The 22,698-nt window shown below is 40.7% G+C and overlaps 1 protein-coding gene across 22 annotated transcripts in view; it reads right to left on the minus strand.

The window, feature by feature from the left end:
• KCNMA1 (potassium calcium-activated channel subfamily M alpha 1) overlaps positions 1 to 22,698 on the minus strand; it is an 867,158-nt gene that overhangs the window by 119,668 nt on the left and 724,792 nt on the right. For 20 of the 22 annotated variants that reach the window (XM_073571201.1, XM_073571213.1, XM_073571218.1 and 17 more), the window contains one exon: positions 4,780 to 4,873. In XM_073571201.1, the coding sequence (XP_073427302.1) occupies positions 4,780 to 4,873 (94 nt within the window). Of the gene's footprint in view, positions 1 to 4,779; positions 4,919 to 11,846; positions 11,858 to 12,854; positions 13,138 to 22,698 lie in introns of all 22 variants that reach the window. The other 2 variants (XM_073571216.1, XM_073571205.1) reach the window with 2 other exon arrangements.

The following is a 22,698-nucleotide window of genomic DNA, read 5'->3' on the forward strand; positions in this document are numbered from 1 at the left end:
GCATCACTTGGCCTTTCCTAACAATGATAGTGAAGAAGCCATAACCCAGCAGGCTAATTAAGGTCTGAAACCTTAGTCGAAGTTATCTGAGCATACAAACATCCAAAGGTGCCTAAAGTGTTGCATTGACCCTATTTCCTTTATGTAGTTTTGAAAATGTAGAATGAAAATATTTTTTTAACCTAAAATCCAAAGGAAATGTGTCACCTTTAACGTTAGGCATTTTAGAAATCATTTCATCTTCAACTTGGTTAATTATTCACAATAACAGTAATTTTGACCAACGGTGCCCAAACTGTTACATACCACTGTATCTGTTCTAGCACCTCCATCCATCTATCTATCTCTAAATTCTAAATTCCTAAGCACCATGTTACAGTTTATTTATCAGCTAGCACACAGTCTATTTGGATGTGTGCTGCAAGTTTGAATTATGACTCATTGGGACATTGTCATTTCAATCTTCCCTGACAGTACAGACTAGTAGTCAGAAGCAGACACTGGAGACAGTTCTCTTTCACAGCTGTCAGCTGTGACAGTTTCCCATCTGAAATGTTGATAACTTGTGATAAGTAGTGATACACATGGCTTCATCTACTAGGACAAATTATCCCTTCAGGATCTGCGTTAGCTCTGAGTACCATGGATTATAGGTGACCCAAAGAGAAAAACCCAGCACACACTGCCCATAAGTCATCATCTTACAAACTGGGCGATGAAGCAATTCAAGTACGCATTTTATCACAAATTTGTTAAAAGCTTTCCACCAAATTACCTAAGTGTATGCATTGGACAATTATTAATAAACACAAATCCTTAACCTCTGATATTTACAGCGAGGTCCTGAGATTTACGAGCAACAACCTGATCGTTTTAACCCACCTAAATTGCATCATAGTGCTTTTATTCTTTTTGCCCAAATCTAACGTATTAGTTTTAACATGTTGTGGATACTTCTACATGACAATATATTTTAATGCAGAACACTGGAGTTCAGCTGTCGTCAGCCGATGTATACATGGGCTCTCCTATATATTCCACCTCATATGTTTCTTACATGTGCTCCTTGTGGACAATCAGTTCACTTTTCACTGTAGCTAGTAGCGTCTCCTTTCCCACCCTTTTCTCTTGTTAACGTTAACTCCCAGTCCGCACCTTCCATCTCTCATTGCTAAACTGTCTCCCTCTATTCCGTTCTCTGTCTTTCCCGCAGCTCTCCTCAGACAGTCATTGAATGCCAGCTCCCACTTTGAACATCCCACCTCATCATACAAACTGACACAGTTATGCTTTTCAAAAACCCACAGCCAATCTGTTAATCATTACTTATTTACAAACGCCTCTGGGCCTGGAGGGGCTTGTAAGGAGCGTGCACGATACCCCAATCAAACTCGCTTTCTCCGCTAGTGAAATAACTAAAATAAATAAATAAGTGCGGGGAATAGAAAAAATAAATACGGGGGAAAAGAAACACTCCCCCCCTAAGGCAACCTAAACCCATCACTTTCCATTGCACATAAGATGTACTGGGTAACACTAAAGTATTTAATATATATATGGTATAATATACCTACAGGAATGGCCTTTTGTGCAGAGCATGGCTGTCTGGTATCTGGTAATTTGATGTTTTGCTAAAGGCAAAAGCATAAGAAAAAAAAAAAACCTGCACCTAGTGTACAGAGCTGTCAGTGGGATTCTCTGGGGCCTGTAGGGTAAAGATGTACCCTAAAGCATCAGAATCTTGACATGGCTTTGAAGCACATAAAAACTGTGTAAATAACTCCCTGGAATTATTATCACTCAAGATCAAAGGGAGGAGAAAGATTCAACAGTGCTAGAAAAGGGGGTGAGCCGATTCTGGCTCCGCGATGCCAGATAGTGTTTGGAGTGTTTGCTTGTATATTATTTTATCAGTTTGAAAGCTAGCAGTACTGGGGGAAAATAGCCTTTTTTTCTATTGCAAGCACTTTGCCCATTTCAGCTTCATGGTGGCTCAGTTAGTAACCCAGCTTTTATGCCTAGATGGGAGTTCAATACTTATAGTCCATGAAAACAGTTTTAGATGTATTACTGTAAATTATACGTGCTTTGCAGTTTCATCATCCAGTCTTCCGACACACATCAATACTGTGGATCTCACTTTCACCTTCTGATTTATTTTCCGCAGGTTTATGTCTAAGGTTTACTTTAGTGGATCAAAGCAGTACTGTTCACTGTTTTCTAAAAAGACACTCAACCTATTTTGCACACTAGCGAGACTGAGTCTCAGGCGCAGAGATACATACTGTACAACCTTATATTCCATCAAGTATGATTTTGACATTATTTCCCATTTGCACAGACTAGTAGTGATGAGCGAGTATACTCGTTGCTCGGGTTTTCTCAAGCATGCTCGGGTCTCCTCCGAGTATTTTGGCATGCTCCGAGATTTAGTTTTCGTCGTCTCATCCGCATGATTTGCGACTTCTAGACAGGCTGAATACATGTGGGAATTCCCTAACAAACAGGCATTCCACACAAGTATTCAGCCTGTCTAGCAGTCGCAAATCATGCAGATGAGATGACGAAAATGAAATCTCTGAGCACGCCAAAATACTCGGAGGACACCCGAGCATGCTCGGGAAAACGCGAGCAACGAGTATACTCGCTCATCGCTACAGACTAGGAATGTCCCAGAGATGAAGCCATACACGATAAGCTACACTCAACATTGGTATCTATAGTCTGACTGTAACGCCAACATTAAAACTGTAAGGTGAAACCCCTTTTATGCACATAATAGATTCCAATGTGCAACTTTTTTTATGACAAAACTAAAAACCAAACCCAATGACAATATGTGCACAGTGTTCTGTACCATGACATCTCACTAACTGTGCTGTCAGCTTAAAAAGACTAGCAGATTTAAAGACAGACAGCAATAGGGTATTACATTATAAGAATTTACACATCTCTAAATATCAAAACTATAAACACATTAAAAGATTAAGATTGTAAGCTGTGGTGACCGTCTATTTGTCCAAAGTGCACATATTTATAGGGTTAAATACTGTCTCTAATGATGGTGCGTCACGCCACGTTTGGAGTAGTCCCTTAGAATAAATACAGAATGGCTTATTTGTCAGGGATTGTACACCGTATGACTGCTATCCTGCGAACAGCTCCCAACAAAGTTCTGAATGTCCTAATTACTGCACTGTCACGTCACCGCTCCATTGTGTAACTTCAGCAAGGCCGGAGACGAGCAGCCTGCATCTTATTAGTTTTACTCTCCCTTCACCGTCTAAATCAATTAATGAAGATTTGATTTCAATCGACAGCATAAAAGGGAAGGTAATTCTCAGGTTCAGCTCAGATTGTACTAATTCATTCAACACAGTCCCAGTGAACAGATAGCTGTACACATAGGCAGTGCTTCAAAGAGAGCCTAGCCTTAGGCTAGCATATCATGGGAGCGGGCTGATTGGTTCATGTTATCATTAGTGCCACCGCTTGTTTGCAGCTACACAGGAACAGGACGAGGGGAGAGGGCTCCCACTTTAGAGCCGACGTATTTTTCAAACGCCTTTTCAAATTGTTTTCCGTGACAGAAATTGTTTTTTTCAGCTCTGTCATTACCTGCTGATACGCTGACAGAATAAATACTCATGCTTTAAAAAGCCATCTAACAACCCCGCAGGTTTTTTTTTTCCACCCATTCTCATTTTTTTTTCTCCTTTAGCTGCAACATTTATTTCGAAACAGCAAAATAGAGAAGAGAGTTTAAACACATACTGACAGATTGCCTGCTGCTTTGTGGAAGAAGAAAAAAAAACTTTATCCAAGGGTAAAAACAGGCCTTTACAGACATTCAACTCCGAACATAGAGTTAAGGTTCTCAATGTATGAAGACTGAGCCTAATTCTTCAGCAACGCGGACAGCTGTCAGATATGTCTCAGCAAATGTCTCCAGTTCCTTGGACAGCTCTATCGCCTCACTAACATGCAAACATGTCTTACATATATGTCTTACATATACCACCACTAAATGGCCTTAAATGCTGCTGAACATTTTAACTTGAATTGCTATCCGCTTTTGAACACAGAAGAGAGTTGTTGATTTCCATCCGGCAGTGAAAAGAGACAGCAGCCTCCTAGACAGAATACTCACAAATGCTACCCAGGTATCGCTATGAGGAGTGCCGAGCTGTACCTAAGCCCCGGTGATGTATGGGACTAAGACACCTGTATTATAAAGGGCACATGAGTGAGTGGTCCTATTAGACATTCTACATTGACCCAACTTCACATCACACCCCTACAAAACCATAATACTAGTTTACCTAAGGTGTATGGGTTAAAACAAATCTAATAGCTGTTCAATTGTACATCTCTTTAAGACCGGGGTGACACTAGCGAGTGCAATGCAACAAACTCGTGCAAGTCTCTGGCATCAATACCCGGCAGCTTGGACCGGAGCGTTCAGCTGCATAGAAAGACATGCAGCCGCACACTCCGATCATGAGTGCTGGCGGCAGTGACGGGTTTTGATGCAAGAGACTCGTGCGAGTTTCTCGCATTGCACTCGCAAGTGTGACCCCGGCCTAAGAGTGATACCACAGGCAACATATTAGTGAGATGAAAATCACCGCAAATATAGAGGTACACATTAAATATAATTTCTAAATGAAAATCATAGTTTTCCACTTGCAAAAAGTTCTAGAATACATGACAACAAACACTTTTATTTTTGGAGAACACACAAATGTCATTATTTTATCACTTCTGCTGCATTCTCACCTCATCATATTAGGTGAAGAATTAGGAGAGTGCCTCATTCCTCCATTCCTTTGCTTTTTCTTAGGCGACAATGCTGAGGGCTGCTCATCTTCAACTGCAAACACAGGCAAAGCGGTCAGGCAGGGGAGAGTGAGGAGGACTGTAGACAGAACACAACAAGAAACTAACAGAAAGAGAACACAAGTGAAAGGAACACAGACAAAACATGGAAGTCAGCCACGCATAGCCTCACCACCACTAGCCTACAATGAGAAGGACGGAAGCTGTTAAGTGTGGGGAAACAAAGCACACCGAGAAAACAGAAACTGGGCTGGAAGCTTAGGGCGCTGAGAGGGTTAATCCCAAAAGATTTACTTGAGATTAGCCTACGATGTTACGGAAAGTTCAGTACCCAAAATATATTAAGGAAATTTGCCACTCACAAATGCAAAGCGGAACGTTGTACAAACTATTTACTATTGGTTATATGAAGTATTCTGACAGATCGATCTGACAGAAACATTGTGAGCTATTACTTGTGACACTTTCATTCTATGTTGAATTGTCAAGGTGAATCTACCTTATTCCATATTAGTTTAGAGCCTGTCAACCCATAATCAGTCCGATTTTAAAGAGGATATAAGGATTTTAGTGATTACTGATCAAAAGGATATATTCTGCAAGAATAACCAAATAGTCTGCTTCTAATTCATTCATATTACAGTTACATTCACTGAGAAATTGACCTCTAAAAGGCTAATTGTTTAGTAGTGTGAAGATTTAAAGCTATTCTGGACCTAGATGGCATCATTTAATGCTGGACCTTACGTTGTTGCCTATGTTCCCCTTTACTGGCGTGTTTACAGTAACATGATAGATGCCTTTTCACTCCTCATTAACCACCATACAATGTTACCCTACATGCTACTTCTATCCTGGGAAGCCTCCGACCTAATCTTCAATTACCTCCTCCCCTACTTTATTTCTAGACATCTACTGTTAGCTGTTTGTTCTATTAATTAAACCCTCAAGGGTTCTGGAATGTATTGAATTAGCATAGACTTCATTTCAGGGCTCTGCAGAACAATTTGGCTCTGTTACCCTGTAAATGGTCTTTTTTTAAAGAAAATGTTAAACAAAGCCCTAAAACTTAGTAACAAGTGTGTAAAAATGTATGAATGCCATATTGTACATCAAGATTAATGGAAAGTCTTCTGGTTTTCTTCTATTACAATAATACTAATAATAATAATACTACTACTACTAATACTAATAATAATAATAATAATAATAATAATAATAATAATAATAAATGTCCACAAGTGCTTTATAAAGCCTGGTATACGGAAAGCAAATGGAGAACTAAGCATTAGTAAAATACTGTCCTATCCCTAGAACTAAGTGTGAGGAATAATTCCAGCTTTTCAATTTTGATACAAAGGCAGTATACTGACTTATAGCACACATTTCATATAGTACAGAAATTTCAACAATGGTTCTGAAATACATTTTCTTTGAAGAGGACCTGTCAGCTTCGCTGATATTTCTGTCTTAGTATGTACCAAATATTAACAATACTGAGGCATCTAAGCATTACACTATTCTTATGTCATTCCTCCTGGAAAGGTAAGGCCTGGTTCACATTGCGTTAGAGCAGTCCGTTCAACACATGCGTTAAATGTACTGCTCTAACACTAATCCTTTTTTTGATCGCGTTATGTGATCGCCCTAGTGCAGATGCTCCCTCTGCGCTAGCAGTGATGGACCCTCGAACGCTGTAGACCGCGTCCAAGGGACCGACACAGCAAGTCGGCACATCGCTAACGCATCCCAATTATGACATGCGTTAGCGATGCGCTAGGCTATGGCAGTCTATGGCAGCGTTAACGAATGCGTTACATCGCATTAATGCCGCTTTGTAATGCAATCCGCTAAATGGACTGCCATAACGCAATGTGAACCCAGACTTATAAATAATGAATAATTTGTGTGTAACCATTCGTGTCCCAATACACACTGAATCAGTACTGTGCCCACATCTTATTGTCAATGGGGACAGCAATGTCCATCTGTTTCCAGTAAGAAAAATAGATATTTTCTCAAACACTCAGGAGAAATGCCCAACAATTAAGAAAATCTGCACTGTTAACTTCACCTGTCCTAGAAGATAACATAATGCACACTTCATACTGTTATTTTTTGATTATTTATTTAGTAAAACTGGCAAACACCAAGCATACCGATCAATGAGATAAACGGAAAAGGGCCCATGTAGAATCAGAATTACATGGTTGTCATTCAACACCATGAAAGGCAAGCACTGGAATGACCGATAGAACATGCCCCAGTGTCCTGGTCATGATTTGTATCTTTGAGACAGGTGTACCTTTAACACTGTTGTTACTGGATTCCAGAAGGATCTAAACACAATGAGGTAAAGCAGGGCAACAAATCCTATTAGAGGAGATTACAGGAGAGTAAAGCCCCCGTTACACACTGCGATATCGCTAGCAATATCGCTGTAAAGTCACCGATTTTGTGACGCAGCAGCGATATTGCTAGCGATATCGCTGTGTCTGATACTTACCTCCGACTGGCTCCCCAGCTGGTTATCGCTGGTCGCGCGAGAAGGTCCTGGACCATTTCTCGTCGTCAGCTTCCTGCGGCACTTCCTGCTGTGACAACGAGCGACGCGTGGACATGGGCGGGAGGACGTCAGGATCGCCACGTCTGACAGGTAAGTAGCGACCCCCGACCCCAGCGATGTCGCTGGTGAGATCTGCCTGTGTGGCAGCTCCCACTTAGCGATGCACCAGCAATCCATATCATTGTCGGGATCGCTGGTGCATCGCTTTGTGTACTGTCAGCACTTACTGATTAGTGGCCTCTAAAAACCTTCCAATTAAATGTGCTCCCATATAGCAACGCCCCTGGACTACTGCTGTTTGAGGGCTTGTAACACAATCCCATGCAGATGACCCCCAATAATAAAAATGTTAAGGCATATCCTAATGATATGCTATAGAATTCTAGCATAGGAAAAGTGCTTTCAATCATGGCGTCCATTCATCTTGCATAGATGTCGACCAACCGCTCATTTGGCTGACAACTATCTGTCTCAACTCCCCGGCATGCATGAACATTTGGCTTTGCCGAGGTTCATATCTTCTTTATGGGGAGAGCGTAGACTGCAGTTTACCAGCCGGCAAAATAAAAGGATTGGCAATTACGTTTAAACCACCCAATCCTTATCTCCCCCGACAACATTTGCAGGGAGAGAGCTGGGAGACCGTCATACAGATTAGATGGACGTCCAATCCCACTGAAATTGGTGACTTATTATATATAATTTGTGTCATAGACTTGAGCATTTGAAACTAAAGATTGAAGTCATATGGGGATGAACACAAACGTGATGAGTTCTATATAATAGTTTATTTATAAGTTATAACTCAACAAAACAAATGTTTTTTGCAAAGACAAACATTATGCATCCAGTATAGCTTTCTGAACAAATGCTTAAAGGGCTTTCCAGTTCTTTAAAATTAGATTGGTAGGGGCATGATTGCCACCAATCAGCCATTTGAGGTCATGCTAATCCTGTGATTACAGTACTTCCATGCATTGTTCACTAGGCATAACATTGTTCTTTTAGTGACTGGTGCTATAACATCAATCCATTTAAACAAAATAAACTTGAGATGCATTTTCAAGCACAGTTTCTACTAAAAGGATAACATTCCACTGGACAGGGCAGTGTAAAAGAAAGGGGGATGGCCATTCCAGCCTCTACAAGCAGCTTATCTGCTGTGGGTTGGGGGGCTCGTGAATCTTAAATGGGTTATCCAGGACCTTCATTATTGTTACGCATCCAGCTAAGAACTAACATGAAGGTAGTTACTAAGTACCAGCCTGTCACTGATTTCTGTCAGCCCAAAGAGGTCACGGACAGCTCCTCCCTGTGATTCAATAGCTTCTGCTGACGTCACGTCCTGATCTGCCTGGTGCCAATCTCTGTCAGCCCAGTAGTCACGGACCATTCCTACCAGTGATTCTATGGCTTCTGCTGATGTCACATTGACAGAGCTCTTCTCTTACGCTCTGCTCTTTTGATGGAAGTCAAAACTTACTGCTGAAATCATGCTGATTGACAACTATTTCCCAACTGTCAATCAGCATGACAACTGCAGTGATGCCCCATTGACAGAACAGTCTAGAAGAGGAAGAGCAGCTCTACTGTCAAGAGGTGAACTAGGCGACAGATTAAGAGTAGCGAGGGCCCCAGGCAATTTAGAAGACGTGGGCTCCCAGCACATGATATGTCACATGATCCCCTGGAAAGATCATATGATTATTACACAAGTGCTCTAGTGTACATCTGCAGATGCAAAACGACAAAGGCATCCGCATGCATAGTGCACATTTTTTTCCCTTATGTACATAGCATAGCACTATACATAATAGAGCAGAGTAGAGAAATTAATTTTCCCATGGGGACACATGAGGGACCAAAAACTGAAATAATTCTGCTGAATATTAATATGAACATATTATTTATAATTATGTTAAATTAGTATTAATTGTATCACTTAATATTGAGCAGAATTAAGTATGATGACATCCCCTATATACTGTTTGGGCCCACACTAGGCCACCTATATACAGTATGAGCTCACACATAGCTCTCTATATACTGTATGAGCCCCCACATAGCCTCCTATATATAGTATGAGGCAGCACATAGCTTCCTAAATACAGTTTGAGCCCCCACATCGCCTCCTATATATATATAAAGTATGAACCCCCACATAGCCTCCTAAATACAGCATGATCCCCCATAACCTCTCTACATACAGTATGAGCTCTCAAATAGCCTCCTATATACAGTGTGAGCCCACAAATAGCCTTCTGTATACAGTATGAGCACCCACAGTCTCGCTATATATAGCATGAACCCCACATAGCCTCCTATATACAGTATGAGCCCCCATAGCCTATATATATATATATATATATATATATATATATATATAGAGTATGAGCTCTCACATAGCCTCCTATATACAGTATGAGCTCTCACATAGCCTCCCTTTAAACAGTATGAGCCCCACATGGCCTCCAATATAGGTTATGATCCCCTAGGAGGCACTTAAAGGGAATGTCTCATCAGAAAATGACCTATTGTTTTAATAAGGTTTTTGTATTAAATGGATATTTTTTTGAACATTTTTGGCATTTTTTTTTACAAAGCACAAACTGTATTAAAAATAAAAATGGGGAATCTTGCAATTTTCACACTGGCCACTGGGTTTTTTCTCCTTTAACTTCCTAATATTTCAAAAATCATCACATGTACAGTAAATTAGACACAATGATGAAATCCAAACCTTATTTTTTATTGAAGTGTCTAAGGTAATTGTAAAGGAAGCAGAGTCAGCAGTGACATCCCCTGTTGACTGTTATTGGTGGATCCCGTATTATCAGCTGCGCATAGTTGTGTTATCTGGCACCGTAATCCTCCTGAAAAGGAGCTGAAAATCTTTATTTAATGGAAATAAAGTATGACTCTGATATAGCTCTGATGGCCAGTGTGAAAATTGTAGGATTTCCATTTTTTTTTTTTAAATAAAGATGGTAATATGAAAAAAATCCATTTATTTTTCAATATATGTAGCACAAAACCTTGAATTAAACAACAGGTCTTATTAAGATGATACGCCCCCTTTCAGTGCATATTTCATGCTGTTCATAACAATTATAAGTGGCAATATTCCATTAGTGGTGACTGCAGACAGAAATAATACCTTCATTTTTATGCAGAGGATTTAGAGAAATGTATAAAAAATGAGTTTATATTATATAATATTATTATTCATTACAGAGTTTAACACCCATTTAGATTACATTAAAATGGTTTTCAATTGTGGATATTCAATTTAAGGAATGTTTGAACAAGAAGTTAATTGTATAATTATTTAAATAGATTTCTTTATATAAAATATATATATATATATATATATATATATATATATACACTTTATAAGGATGTTCCCAAAATAATGCGATTAGTGGCTCAAAACAGTGCTCTGCAACTGCATCTTGAATGGTGCGGGGGGTCCTCTTGCTCACCCGATACTCCATTCAATGTCAATGGGACTGGTCAGCTTTCTCAGGCAGTCCTATTGACAGTGAAAGTAGTGGAGGCTGAGCATGCTCATCTACACAGCCCCTATCTCTGCATCGCTAAGGGTCCCATAGGTCAGACCCCCAGAGATCAGCAAATTATCCCCTATTCTATGGGTAAAGGACAACTTTTTTTTGTTGATAAACCTTTAGATGAAGTCAGTGGTGCTAGTACAACATTAAAGTTATTAGTCACAGCAGCTGTAAAATCCCACACGGTTTAATGAAAATTTTAAGTAGTCGCAGTACTCTTGTAGAAATGATATCATCTCTGTTGTGACACGATGGTAATTTGCTGTGGCTCTGTGACTACTACAACGAATAGTCAGAAAGTGAAAAAATTCTGAATGCCACAACCATATGTTATCTGATAATTGAAGAAATAACCTTTGTCGATTGAAAAAAAAATATTTTTTTCCTGGAAGCTTAATTTTTCTATTAACTTGCTATATATTTCACATATCAACTAAACATTAATATAAGAAAATTCAAAAGATTATTCAAACTAATGGTAAATAGTAGTATTGACTTGTGTGTATTTTGCACATTTTTTTTTTTACAGTTGTGAGGATTTCTGTATAACAACAGATGTATGTCATATTGTAAAAGTTAATGTGAATCTGTCAGGTCAAAGAAGATGCCTGAACTGTTGTTGCACTGTATGGCAAAACAGTGTTAAAAATGGCTCTTAAATTGAATTCTTAGCCTTTAAATCGATGCGAGAACATGCTGTTAATATTGTGATGTGCCGTTCCTTCCAGGGCTTTCAATCCACTCGGCTTTAATTGACATGACTAGTGGAACGTCAATCAAAGGCCAGTGGGCGTGCTGGCAGCGCAGAGTCCGTGACTAGTCTTCAATGCAGCAAGTAGAAGAAGTATTGTGCAACAAAGTGTTAAAAGTACATTTTTTCATTCTTTCTAAGGTAGGCATACAATGGCACCCCATGAATGACCATTGGTCAGCTATTTGTTTGCCGATTGGCAGTCATCTAATAATCTTCTTAGGCAAAGCGAACAACACTGGGAAGTCTTGTTCTTGGCAGCACATCGACCTGTGTAAATAAAACATGAGCTGCCGAGATCAATCACTGCCTCTCTGCACAAAATGGTCTATTAATGAATATTTTATGCACAGTGTTATGCTTCTGTTATAGGAGTTTTTTTTTTTACAAAACTACAGTTCAAATCTTGAAACTAAGGGTCCCGTCACCCCAAACAATGCACCTGTGATCCCGACAACGATACGACCTTGTCAGGATCGCTGGTGCATCGCTACATGATCGCTGGTGAGCTGCCGAACAGGCAGACACACCAGCGATCAGGACCAGTGAGGACGCTGGTATCTAAGGCACACAGCGGGTAACTAAGCACCGCGCACGCTTAGTTACCTGATATTTACCTTGGATACCAGCTCCCAGCGTCTGCTTACAGCGCTGGGAGCTCGATGATCATTGGTCTCCCGCTGCCACACGCGATGCGTGCTGGCCAGCGGGAGACCAACGATCAAAAAATGGCCTAGGACATTCCTGCATGATCAGCGATACACAGCGGGGGTGGGCGGTCGCTGATGCGTGCCACACACAGCGAGATCACTAGCGAGATCGCTGATGCCTCACAAAATCAGTGATCTCACTAGCGATCTCGCTATGTTTGACGGGCCCCTTAAGCATTTAGTTTTTTTGGTCTGGCTACAACTTTCTTCTTTGTATACATCTTTGTAACTACATGCTTGAAAATGACATTAATAGAGAATTTCTGCATTATAAACTGGTGAAATGTGGGCAACAATGAAAATGCCAATTAAACCTTCAGTTGTCCCATTGTATGATGCCACATGAAAGGATATCATTTCAACACGAGTACTAGCAGATCACACAAATGTAATTCTTTCCTATAAAAATCTAGCTCTACATACATAGAGGTTGCTTAGGGTGATAACGATATTTCCCTGGCAGGCTAAATGCCCGCTGCAACCTGTGATTGGTAGATATCCCTGTATCAGAGGTGGCCAGTAACTGCAGGTGCAGCATGGGGGGACCACTTGGTAAAAATAGGCTTCCTTTGCGATTATTAACAAGAGGAATAGGATCTTGTTGCTCCAGGCTGAGCTTAGAGCCGGGCACACAGTTGGATGTGGCATTCTGGGGAGGAAAGGACATTCTTTGGACATTTAATCTAGCTTCTTTCTTTGTGGCTGAAGAGGGAAAGACAAAAAAATTTAACAATTAGAAACATAACGGGAAAACAAGAGGAGGCTATATTAAATTTGAAATGTATTTCTGAGATTAAAGCTTTTTTTAGATTGAAGATGACACAAAGAAACATGGCTGACAGGACACAATACAAGACAACGAAGAATTGCATTACAACAATTTCATTAAGGATACATCAGTGATTTTCTCATTAGATTAATCAACTCAGTAAGCACAGACATTTAACAGAGTTTTATGTAATTAATCTCATGAAATTTATCACCAACAAACAATATTGCGTCTTCTTTCAGAAGACTACATGAAATCACTGTGAAAAGCACAAAATCACCAGAATTACACTAGACACATCGTGCTACAAAGTGTTGTTTGCAGTGAGATTTGTGATTTACAACCTTGTATTAGATTTAACAATATAATATCACACTATACTCAATGTCTGCCAGTCTTTGGATTTTTGCCCTTAACCAAGCACAAAAAGAAACATATCTATGTGCTGAAAGGGTTCTTTGAGACACAAAGTCTAAGGGTACTGTTACACTAAGCAACGCACCAGCGATCCCGACAACGATACGACCTGTAAGGATCGCTGGTGCGTTGCTAAGAGGTCCCTAGTAAGCTGTCAAATTTACCCAACGACGCAGCAATGATCTCTGCGGGATCGCTGGTGCGTCACTTAGTGTCACACAGCAGCGATTCTGACGACTCCCGCCTGCGTCCATGATTTCGGAGTCGCTAACGAGGTCGCTCGTCGGTGTCAAGCACAGCGATGCATGCTGGTCAGTGGGACTCCAATAATCAAATATGGCCCAGGACATTCGAGCACGATCAGCTTCCTTGCCTTGCTTGACCACCAAATCCTTACTACTATGAGGTTTATCACTTGCTTTAGTGACAATTAAACAATTATTTATAATGTAACTCTTTCTTCATCAGAAATATAGAATTTTACAAACAGAATTACAAGAAGTCAGAAGAATAATGTCTTTGTTACATAATATAACAGCAGTGGTATAAAAGGCACATAGGAGCTGGTGGCTTTGTGACAGATTTTCCACACGATCCCAGGAACACCTTGGAATATCTTGTTAAAAATATTCCTTTTCTACTATGTGTACCTTTCAATAATATAGTATAAAGAAATGTTATTCCCAGGCTTGGACTGGCCCACTGGAGGACCAGGGAATCCCATAGAAGATCGTTAGAAGGGGCATAATGATCAATGAAGAAAAGGGTACAATGCACGGGCAGAGGGAGATCACACATGTCAGTGTTACTGCAAAGAGAGACCTTTAGCTCAGGGATGCATAACCTGTAGCAGAGGGGCCACCTGTATTTTACAGTCAATACTGTGTTCTAACAGGAAAAACACCTAATAAGTATTTGCATTTAGCTGTAGTGTGGGCCCTTAGAGTTAATTAGACTGAGGAGTCTTAGGTACCCCAGTCCGACATCATCTATATTAACACAGCAAGGTCTCACATGAGATATTCCAGGGGACCAAGCATGTCCATGCATTACACAGTTTACTGATTTAAATGAGAACTACATCATGCTTAGTCAGAACCAGCAAAAGGTAAAAGTGGTGCTCCAACTGGTAATATATTAGCCGACCTCACACAAACTTTTAGGTTGTATTTAGAGGAGACTATTTCAGACCTTTAAACGAGCGCCACTTACTATATTAAAGAAACTGGCGCTTGTGTAACAGCCTCTTTACACATAATGATGAAGAATGATGGGATTAGAATGATTAATGGATCATTCTGTCACCATACATATTAATGTTGTAGACACTACATCTTCTGTTTACACCGGGTGATATGATAACTAGAACAATGGCCATGATTCATTACAGGGAATCTGTCAGTAGAATCAACAGCCCTAAGCCATTTATATGGGCATGTAGGTCATAGGAAGCTGAATAAAATGAAACCTTGTTATCTGCGATCTGAAGTCTTATTCCAGAAAAATCTGTTTTCCTTGTAAATGACCTCTTCCAGGCTATGGGGAGGTCGTTGCCTGGAAGATATCTCTGCCTCCAGAGATTATCTTAAATTAAAGGGGGAGTTACCAGTGTGGAGCAAGTAACTAACACAGGACAGGAAAAATGAACTTGGTCTTCTTGCAAACACATTTTTTATTTCTCTTTGCGCTTTATTTTATCGTAACAATATTGTAGCCCGTCTGCCTGTGAGATGGAAGCTGAAGCTGAGAGGAACCTTCAAATGTGTTAGTTATAATCACACACAGCTCTGCAGTGAGATCAGGAGAGCAGAGGGCGGCCATTACACATAACACTGGTAACTCCCTTTCATGTAAAATAAGCTCTGGAGGCAGAGTTATCTTCCAGGAAGTGTTCTTCCCATAGCCTGGAAGAGGTAATTTATGTAAAGTGATAAAAGATGATTTCTCAGCAAAGCATCAGTATACATGTATATTCACATGGCGCATACATATCAGTCTGTCTCCTCTTCAGTTCCTCTAGACCCCCACACACAATTTAAGGACCTTTGGTGACATCATAGTCACATGATTTGGGGTCCCTAAGAGAGTGGGAGCCCTGGGCAATTGCCCAGTTTTCCACCTCCTCTAATGCCGGCCCTGTGCTTAGTTTCCTTTGTCATTGAGATGTTCAGAAACTGAACACCTATGCCAGAAACTTGCTGATTTCTGGGGTTCCAGGCAATGGGTCAACCTGTATTCAGCTTAATGCATAAAAACCATTCTTTAAAAAGAAAAAAAAACTTTGACTTTTATAAAAGGTGCCCTGCAAATAAATATTAATTTACTCTGTAAGATCACAAATAAATAACACGTTTATATTTGTAATGGTTTAAAAGGAAAAAGCTTCTGCATCTAAATATTGCCGTCACATACTTGTTATGGTATACATTGCCATTCTTTTTATTTCCTCTTAGAATATCCATCAAAAGTTTTTGGTACTAGTGGTTAAAAATACAGTGTAACAATCCTCTCCCACAGAGAGTGAATGTTTCAATTGAACAGATCAGTCAATAAGAATCTTTGCACCAGAGGTAGGTTTTCGCCAACAGCATTTAACCCATTAGGTTGACCTTCAGATGTTAATCAAACGTGATGTCACCATATTGAATGTGTAACAATTACAATAAGAAAGGTCATGTTTTAGGAGATCAAGCAGAGAAAATTATTTGCACCCCTGAATACTAAATCCATCGTACAAAATATCTCCTGAAATAAAGTGTACAGTGAAACTGCTTTTATATTCTTAATTATATTTTATACAGAAAAGCAAAAGTCACAAGATTAAAAAAAAGCCTGGCAGAACGAGAGGATACAAAATTTAAAACAGTGTCAGGATGCAATTAATGGCATCGTATTAAACAAGGAAAGGACACAATCAGGCTAGTCTGTGTTTAATTTTGTTAAACAGAAATTAGGCTTGTGCAATTAGCAGAGAAATGAAAAGATCGTGTGCAGGTGAGAAAAAGTAGTCCACTTTTTCTCCCCGCACATCTTCCCTGTTTACCTGCACACCGCTGAACCATGCCCATGTAATTTTGTAATTTGAATAAATGACTGCAAGGATTCAGTGAGTGCTGTTTTTTGTTTCTCTATTAATTGCGTACTTTGCCTCAGCACATTCACCACCATGCAAAATAAAAAAAATCTGTTAAATCTTCTGCCTGAGCGAGTGTGAACGAGCTGAGTGTGACCTGAGCATAAGTGCGAACTGTGGTAAGTGTGTGACTTGAGATTCAGTGAAGAGGTGTTTGGAAAACCTATAACAAATACCTGTGTGAGTTGCTGAATTGTAGGTTGCTGAGTGCTTTCTACCTGTTCAATTTTGGGGGGGCTTGTTTAACCTATTTTTTCTCTCTACAGGGTTAATCTCTTATTTTACTATCTGTGTTTTTAAGGGTTAACTATATTGCATTTAAATCTTGAGGTGTAACTATATTCACAAGGGGTTAATTAAGGGTGTGGGAGTTCATAATTAAGGGTTTATAAGGGGCAGCTGGTTAGGGCTCAACTCCTTTTGGAAGTGCATTGAGCAGCAGGGTGGTGTACTGGTAAAAGGGAAAAAAAAATCTTTTAAATCTTCTATCTGAGCGAGTGTGAACGAGCTGAGTGTGACCTGAGCATAAATGCGAACTGTGGTAAGTGTGTGACTTGAGATTCAGTGACTTTGGATTCAGGGAGTTTCCAAGGGAGGTATTACTGAATTGCTGTTATATTTTATTAATGCTTTTTATTTATTTTTGCTTATCTTATTGTCTGGTGCAATACCCAATAGGATGTGCTCCACTATTGCCAATGCCATCCAGTGCACGTCTTGCCGCATGTATAAAATCCTTGAACAGCCGGTCGAGGGTGCATACTGCTGTGCAAGATGTGAGTACCTTGTGCATTTTGAAGCCCAGATACTGGATCTAAATGTGCAGCTGACAACACTGAGATCCATAGACAATATGGAAAGAAGTCTTCTGCTCACTGAGCAGACACTCAATGGGATAGATGAGGGGGGGATGCTAGGTTGGAGCTGCAGGACAATGAAGCAGCTAGCTGGGTGACAGTTAGAAGGTGGGGTAAAGGGAAGAGCACCAGGGAGGCTAGTCCTGATCTGGCACACCCCAATAAGTTTGCTAGGTTGGCAGATGAGGGGAGTGTTAGTGCAGGAGTAGCACTGCTGCAGCAAGACATGTCCTCTGAAAGCCGGAGGAGTGTCTGCTCCAGTAAGGGGGGAAATAGGAGAGCAGGGCAGGGCAGACAGGTTCTGGTAGTGGGGGACTCAATTAATAGGGGAACAGATAGGGCAATCTGTCACAAAGACAGGGATCGTCGAACGGTGTGCTGCCTACCTGGCGCTCGAGTCCGACACATCGCTGATCAGGTTGACAGATTACTGGGAGGGGCTGGTGAGGATCCAGCGGTCATGGTGCACATTGGCACAAATGACAAAGTTAGAGGTAGGTCGAAGGTCCTTAAAGATGATTTCAGGGAATTAGGCTGTAAGCTTAAAGCAAGGACCTCCAAGGTGGTATTTTCGGAAATACTTCCTGTACCACACCAGAGAGGCAACAGGAGATAAGGGAGGTTAATAAGTGGCTCAGGAATTGGTGAAGGAAGGAGGGGTTTGGGTTCCTGCAGAACTGGGCCGACTTCTCAGTTGGCTACAGGTTCTACGCTAGGGACGGGCTGCACCTCAATGGGGAGGGTGCAGCTGTGCTGGGGGAGAAAATGGCTAGAAGGTAGGAGGAGTGTTTAAACTAGGGATGGGGGAGGGTATTCCTTTTATAGGAGGGGAAGACAGTGCAGATAGAGACCTAGGCGCAAATAATGAAATTGGGGGTGGGGTTAGAACAGTTAATAATTTAAGAAAGAATAGAGGTACAGAGATACATAAATTGCATGTATACTAATGCCAGAAGCCTCGTCAAGAAAATGGAGGAATTGGAGTTAATGTTGTTGGAACATAATTATGACATGGTGGGGATATCTGAGACATGGCTGGATGAGAGCCATGACTGGGCGGTTAATTTACAGGGCTATAGTCTGTTCAGAAATGACCATACAAATAAACGAGGGGGAGTTGTGTGTTTATATGTAAAATCATCCTTAAAACCCATCCTTCGTGATAATATATGTGAATCTAATGAAAATGTAGAGTCCCTGTGGGTAGAGATAAGGGGAGGGGGGAAAAATAATAAATTACTGATAGGGGTTTGTTATAAGTCTCCAAAAATAATGGAAGCAACAGAGAATATCCTCATAAAGCAAAGGAGAAGTCATTATTATGGGGGACTTCAACTACCCTGAAATACATTGGGGAACTGAAACCTGCAGTTCCAGCAAAGGTAATAGGTTTTTGACAACTATGAGAGACAATTACCTTTCACAACTGGTTCAGGACCCAACAAGAGGGGAGGCACTGCTAGACCTAATATTAACCAACAGGCCAGACCGCAAATCAAATGTAAAGGTGGGGGTCACTTGGGTAATAGGGATCACAAATTAATAAGTTTTCATGTATCCTTTCATAAGATGTGTAGTAGAGGGGTTACAAGGACACTAAACTTCAGGAAAGCAAATTTCCAATGGATGAGAGATGATCTTGGTGCAATTAACTGGGACGTTATCCTGAGACATAAAAATACACAAAGAAAATGGGAGACGTTTATTAGCATCCTGAATAGGACCTGTGCATAATATATACCGTATGGGAATAAACATGCGAGAAATAGGAGGAAACCACTATGGCTAAATAGAGCTATAAGGGGTGCAATAAGAGATAAAAATAAAGCATTTAGAGAATTAAAGCAAGTAGGTAGTGATGAGGCATTAACTAAATACAGAAGATTAAATAAATTCTGTTAAAAGCAAATCCAGACAGCAAAGATTGAGACAGAGAGACTCATTGCCAGAGAAAGTAAAAATAATCCCAAAATATTCTTTAACTACATAAATAGTAAGAAACTAAAAAATTATAGTGTTGGTCCCCTTAAAAATAGTCTGGGTGAAATGGTGGATGAGGAAGAGGAAAAAGCCAATATGCTAAATGACTTTTTTTCAACAGTATTTACACAAGAAAATCCTATGACGGATAACATGATCAGGGATAATAATTCTCCATTAAATGTCACCTGCTTAACCCAGCAGGAAGTACGGCGGTGTCTAAAAATCACTAAAATTGACAAATCCCCGGGCCCGGAAGGGATACACCCCCGAGTACTGCAGGAATTAAGCACAGTCATAGATAGACCATTATTTTTAATCTTTAAAGATTCCATAATGAGAGGTTCTGTACCACAGGACTGGTGTATAGCAAATGTGGTGCCAATATTCAAAAAAGGGACAAAAACTGAACTCGGAAATTATAGGCCAGTAAGTTTAACCTCATCTGTGGGTAAAATCCTGGAGGGTTTTCTAAGAGATACTATACTGGAGTATCTGGAGAAGAATAACATCATGACCCAATATCAACATGGGTTTACAAGGGACAGTTCCTGTCAGATTAATCTGATAAGCTTTTATGAAGAGGTAAGTTCCGGACTGGACCAAGGGAATGCAGTGGACATGGTGTACATGGACTTTTCAAAAGCTTTTGATACAGTGCCTGTTGTGAGTTCATTTTCTGGTCTACCAGTTGTGAGTTCTCCTTCCAGGCTCCCTCTGGTGGTAACAGGAGGTAGTGAGGCTGATTTAATCAGTAGAGATCTGCCACCTGATAATGAGGATGACGATTGGACCTCAGGAATCTCAGATTGGATTTAAGACAGCCGACGCCCTACTCTGGTGCTGGTGATTCCTTCTGCTTGTCAGGTCTTGGTTCTCAGCTCTGTTCCAGTCAGCCCAAGCTAAGTTTTTCTGCTAATGTTCACACTTGATTTTGCTGTTCTATTCAGTTTTTTGTGTGGTCAGCCAGCCCCGGCTGGGGCTGTGCTGAATTCCCACTCTTATTTATCTGTATTTGCCAATTTGTTTTTTGTCCCTTACTAGATTGGCCTCTTTTTGCTCTGTCTCAGAATATTTCAGAGTGCTGATATAGTGGGTGAAGTCTAGTGACTTCACGGTTAATTTTGTTATCAGAAGTGTTGGACATTATTTTGTAGGGTTTTGGGCAGATTGCAGACAGTGTCTTTCCTTTACTCTCCTTACTAGTTAGTTTGGGCCCCATCGTTTGCTCAGCCTATTTTCCTGCCTGTGTTTGTGTTTTCATCTTGTTTCACCATCAATACATGTGTGGGGGCTGTCTATTCCTTTGGGGTCTGCTCTGGGGCAGTTAGTTTTCCCCTTTTCTTGCTTTAGGCTCATTTAGTCCTCCGGCCGTGATGAGGCATCTAGGTTCATCGTAGGTACACTCCACGGCTGCTGCTAGTTGTGTGGTTAGGATCAGGGATCTGCAATCTGCACAATTACCAACCTCTCTGGTTTTTCTGGGGCTTAGCTTGTTTTAGGATTTTTCCTCCTCGGTGACCCATTCATAACAGAATCACCAGCCATACCGCAGATTCTACGGTACTCAAGAGCAGGAAAAAGTTGTTAAGAAAAAAAAGTGTGTCAGAATTTTTTTTTTTATGTATTTTTTCCTCTTTTTCTCTGGGGCCGTAGGAGGATTTTTTTTTCCTAATGGAGATTAAGCAATTGTCTGATCGTGGTGAGCAACTTGCTGCTGAAGTGCAGGGAATTTCCACCTACCTCATTCAGTCACATGTTACTGAACCTAAGATCCCTACTCCTGATGTGTTTTCTGGGGATCGGTCTAAATTTTTTGAATTTTAAGAATAATTGTAAATTATTTCTTGCCTTGAAGCCTAACTCATCGGGGAGCTCTGTTCAGCAGGTTAAAATTGTAATCTCCTTGCTGCGCGGCGATCCCCAGGATTGGGCTTTTCTCTGACACCTGAAAATCCTATTCTGACTAATGTGGATGCATTTTTTCAAGCCTTGGGGTTGTTGTATGATGAACCTAATGCTGTTGATCAAGCTGAGAGAACCCTGTTGGCATTAAACCATGGTCAGGATTCTGCAGAGTTATACTGTCAAAAATTCCGAAAGTGGGAGGTCCTTACTACATGGAATGATAGTGCTTTGGCAGCTCTCTTTCGGAAGGGTTTATCAGAGACCGTAAAAGATGTTATGGTGCGATTTCCTGTTCCCCTGGTCTGGATGATTCTATGTCATTGGCCATTCAAGTTGATCGGTGTTTACGTGAAAGTAAAACTACACGGGAGGTGCTGCCACCTTTTGAACAAACATCTGAACCTATGCAATGTGATGGGGTTTTGTCTAGAGTGCAACGTCAGGAGTTTAGAAGGCGTAATAAGCTGTGTTTTTTCTGTGGAGACGCCTCTCATACTATTTCTGTCTGACCTAAACGAGAGAAACGTTTTGCACACACATTTGCTGTGGGTGGCGTACAACCTAAGTTCCTTTTGGCAATTACTCTGATCTGCTCCTTATCCATGTTTTCCACTAAAGCTTTTGTGGATTCAGGAGCAGCGTTGAATCTGATGGATTTGGACTTTGCTAAACGTTGTGGTTTTTCCATGATGCCTCTGCGGACGCCTATTCCTTTGAGGGGTATTGATGCTACTCCTTTGGCGGAGAATAAACCTCAGTTTTGGACCCAGGTGATAATGCGAGTTGCCCCAGACCACAAAGAAAATTGTACATTTTTGGTGCTGCATAATTTGCATGATACTATTGTTCTGGGTTTTCCCTGGTTGCAAACTCATAATCCAGTTTTGGATGGAAAATCTGGGACTGTGGTGAGTTGGTGTTGTCAGTGTGTTCTTAGGGACGCTCCTGTTTTCTCCACCTCTCCTCAGTCTCATGATATTCCTGATTATCTGTCCGATTTTTCTGATGTATTTAGTGAGAGTAAGTCTGCAGCTTTGCCTCCTCATAGGAGTTATGACTGTGCAATTGAGTTGATGCCTGGGTGTAAATTTCCCAAGGGTCGGCTTTTCAACTTATCAGTACGCGAACATGATGCTATGCGATGCTATATTAAGGAGTCGTTGGAGAAGGGTCATATTAGACCAACCTCGTCACCTTTA

This window comes from Dendrobates tinctorius, unplaced genomic scaffold, assembly GCF_039654945.1.
Source record: "Dendrobates tinctorius isolate UK_male_01 unplaced genomic scaffold, ASM3965494v1 ptg000028l, whole genome shotgun sequence".
NCBI lineage: Eukaryota > Metazoa > Chordata > Amphibia > Anura > Dendrobatidae > Dendrobates > Dendrobates tinctorius.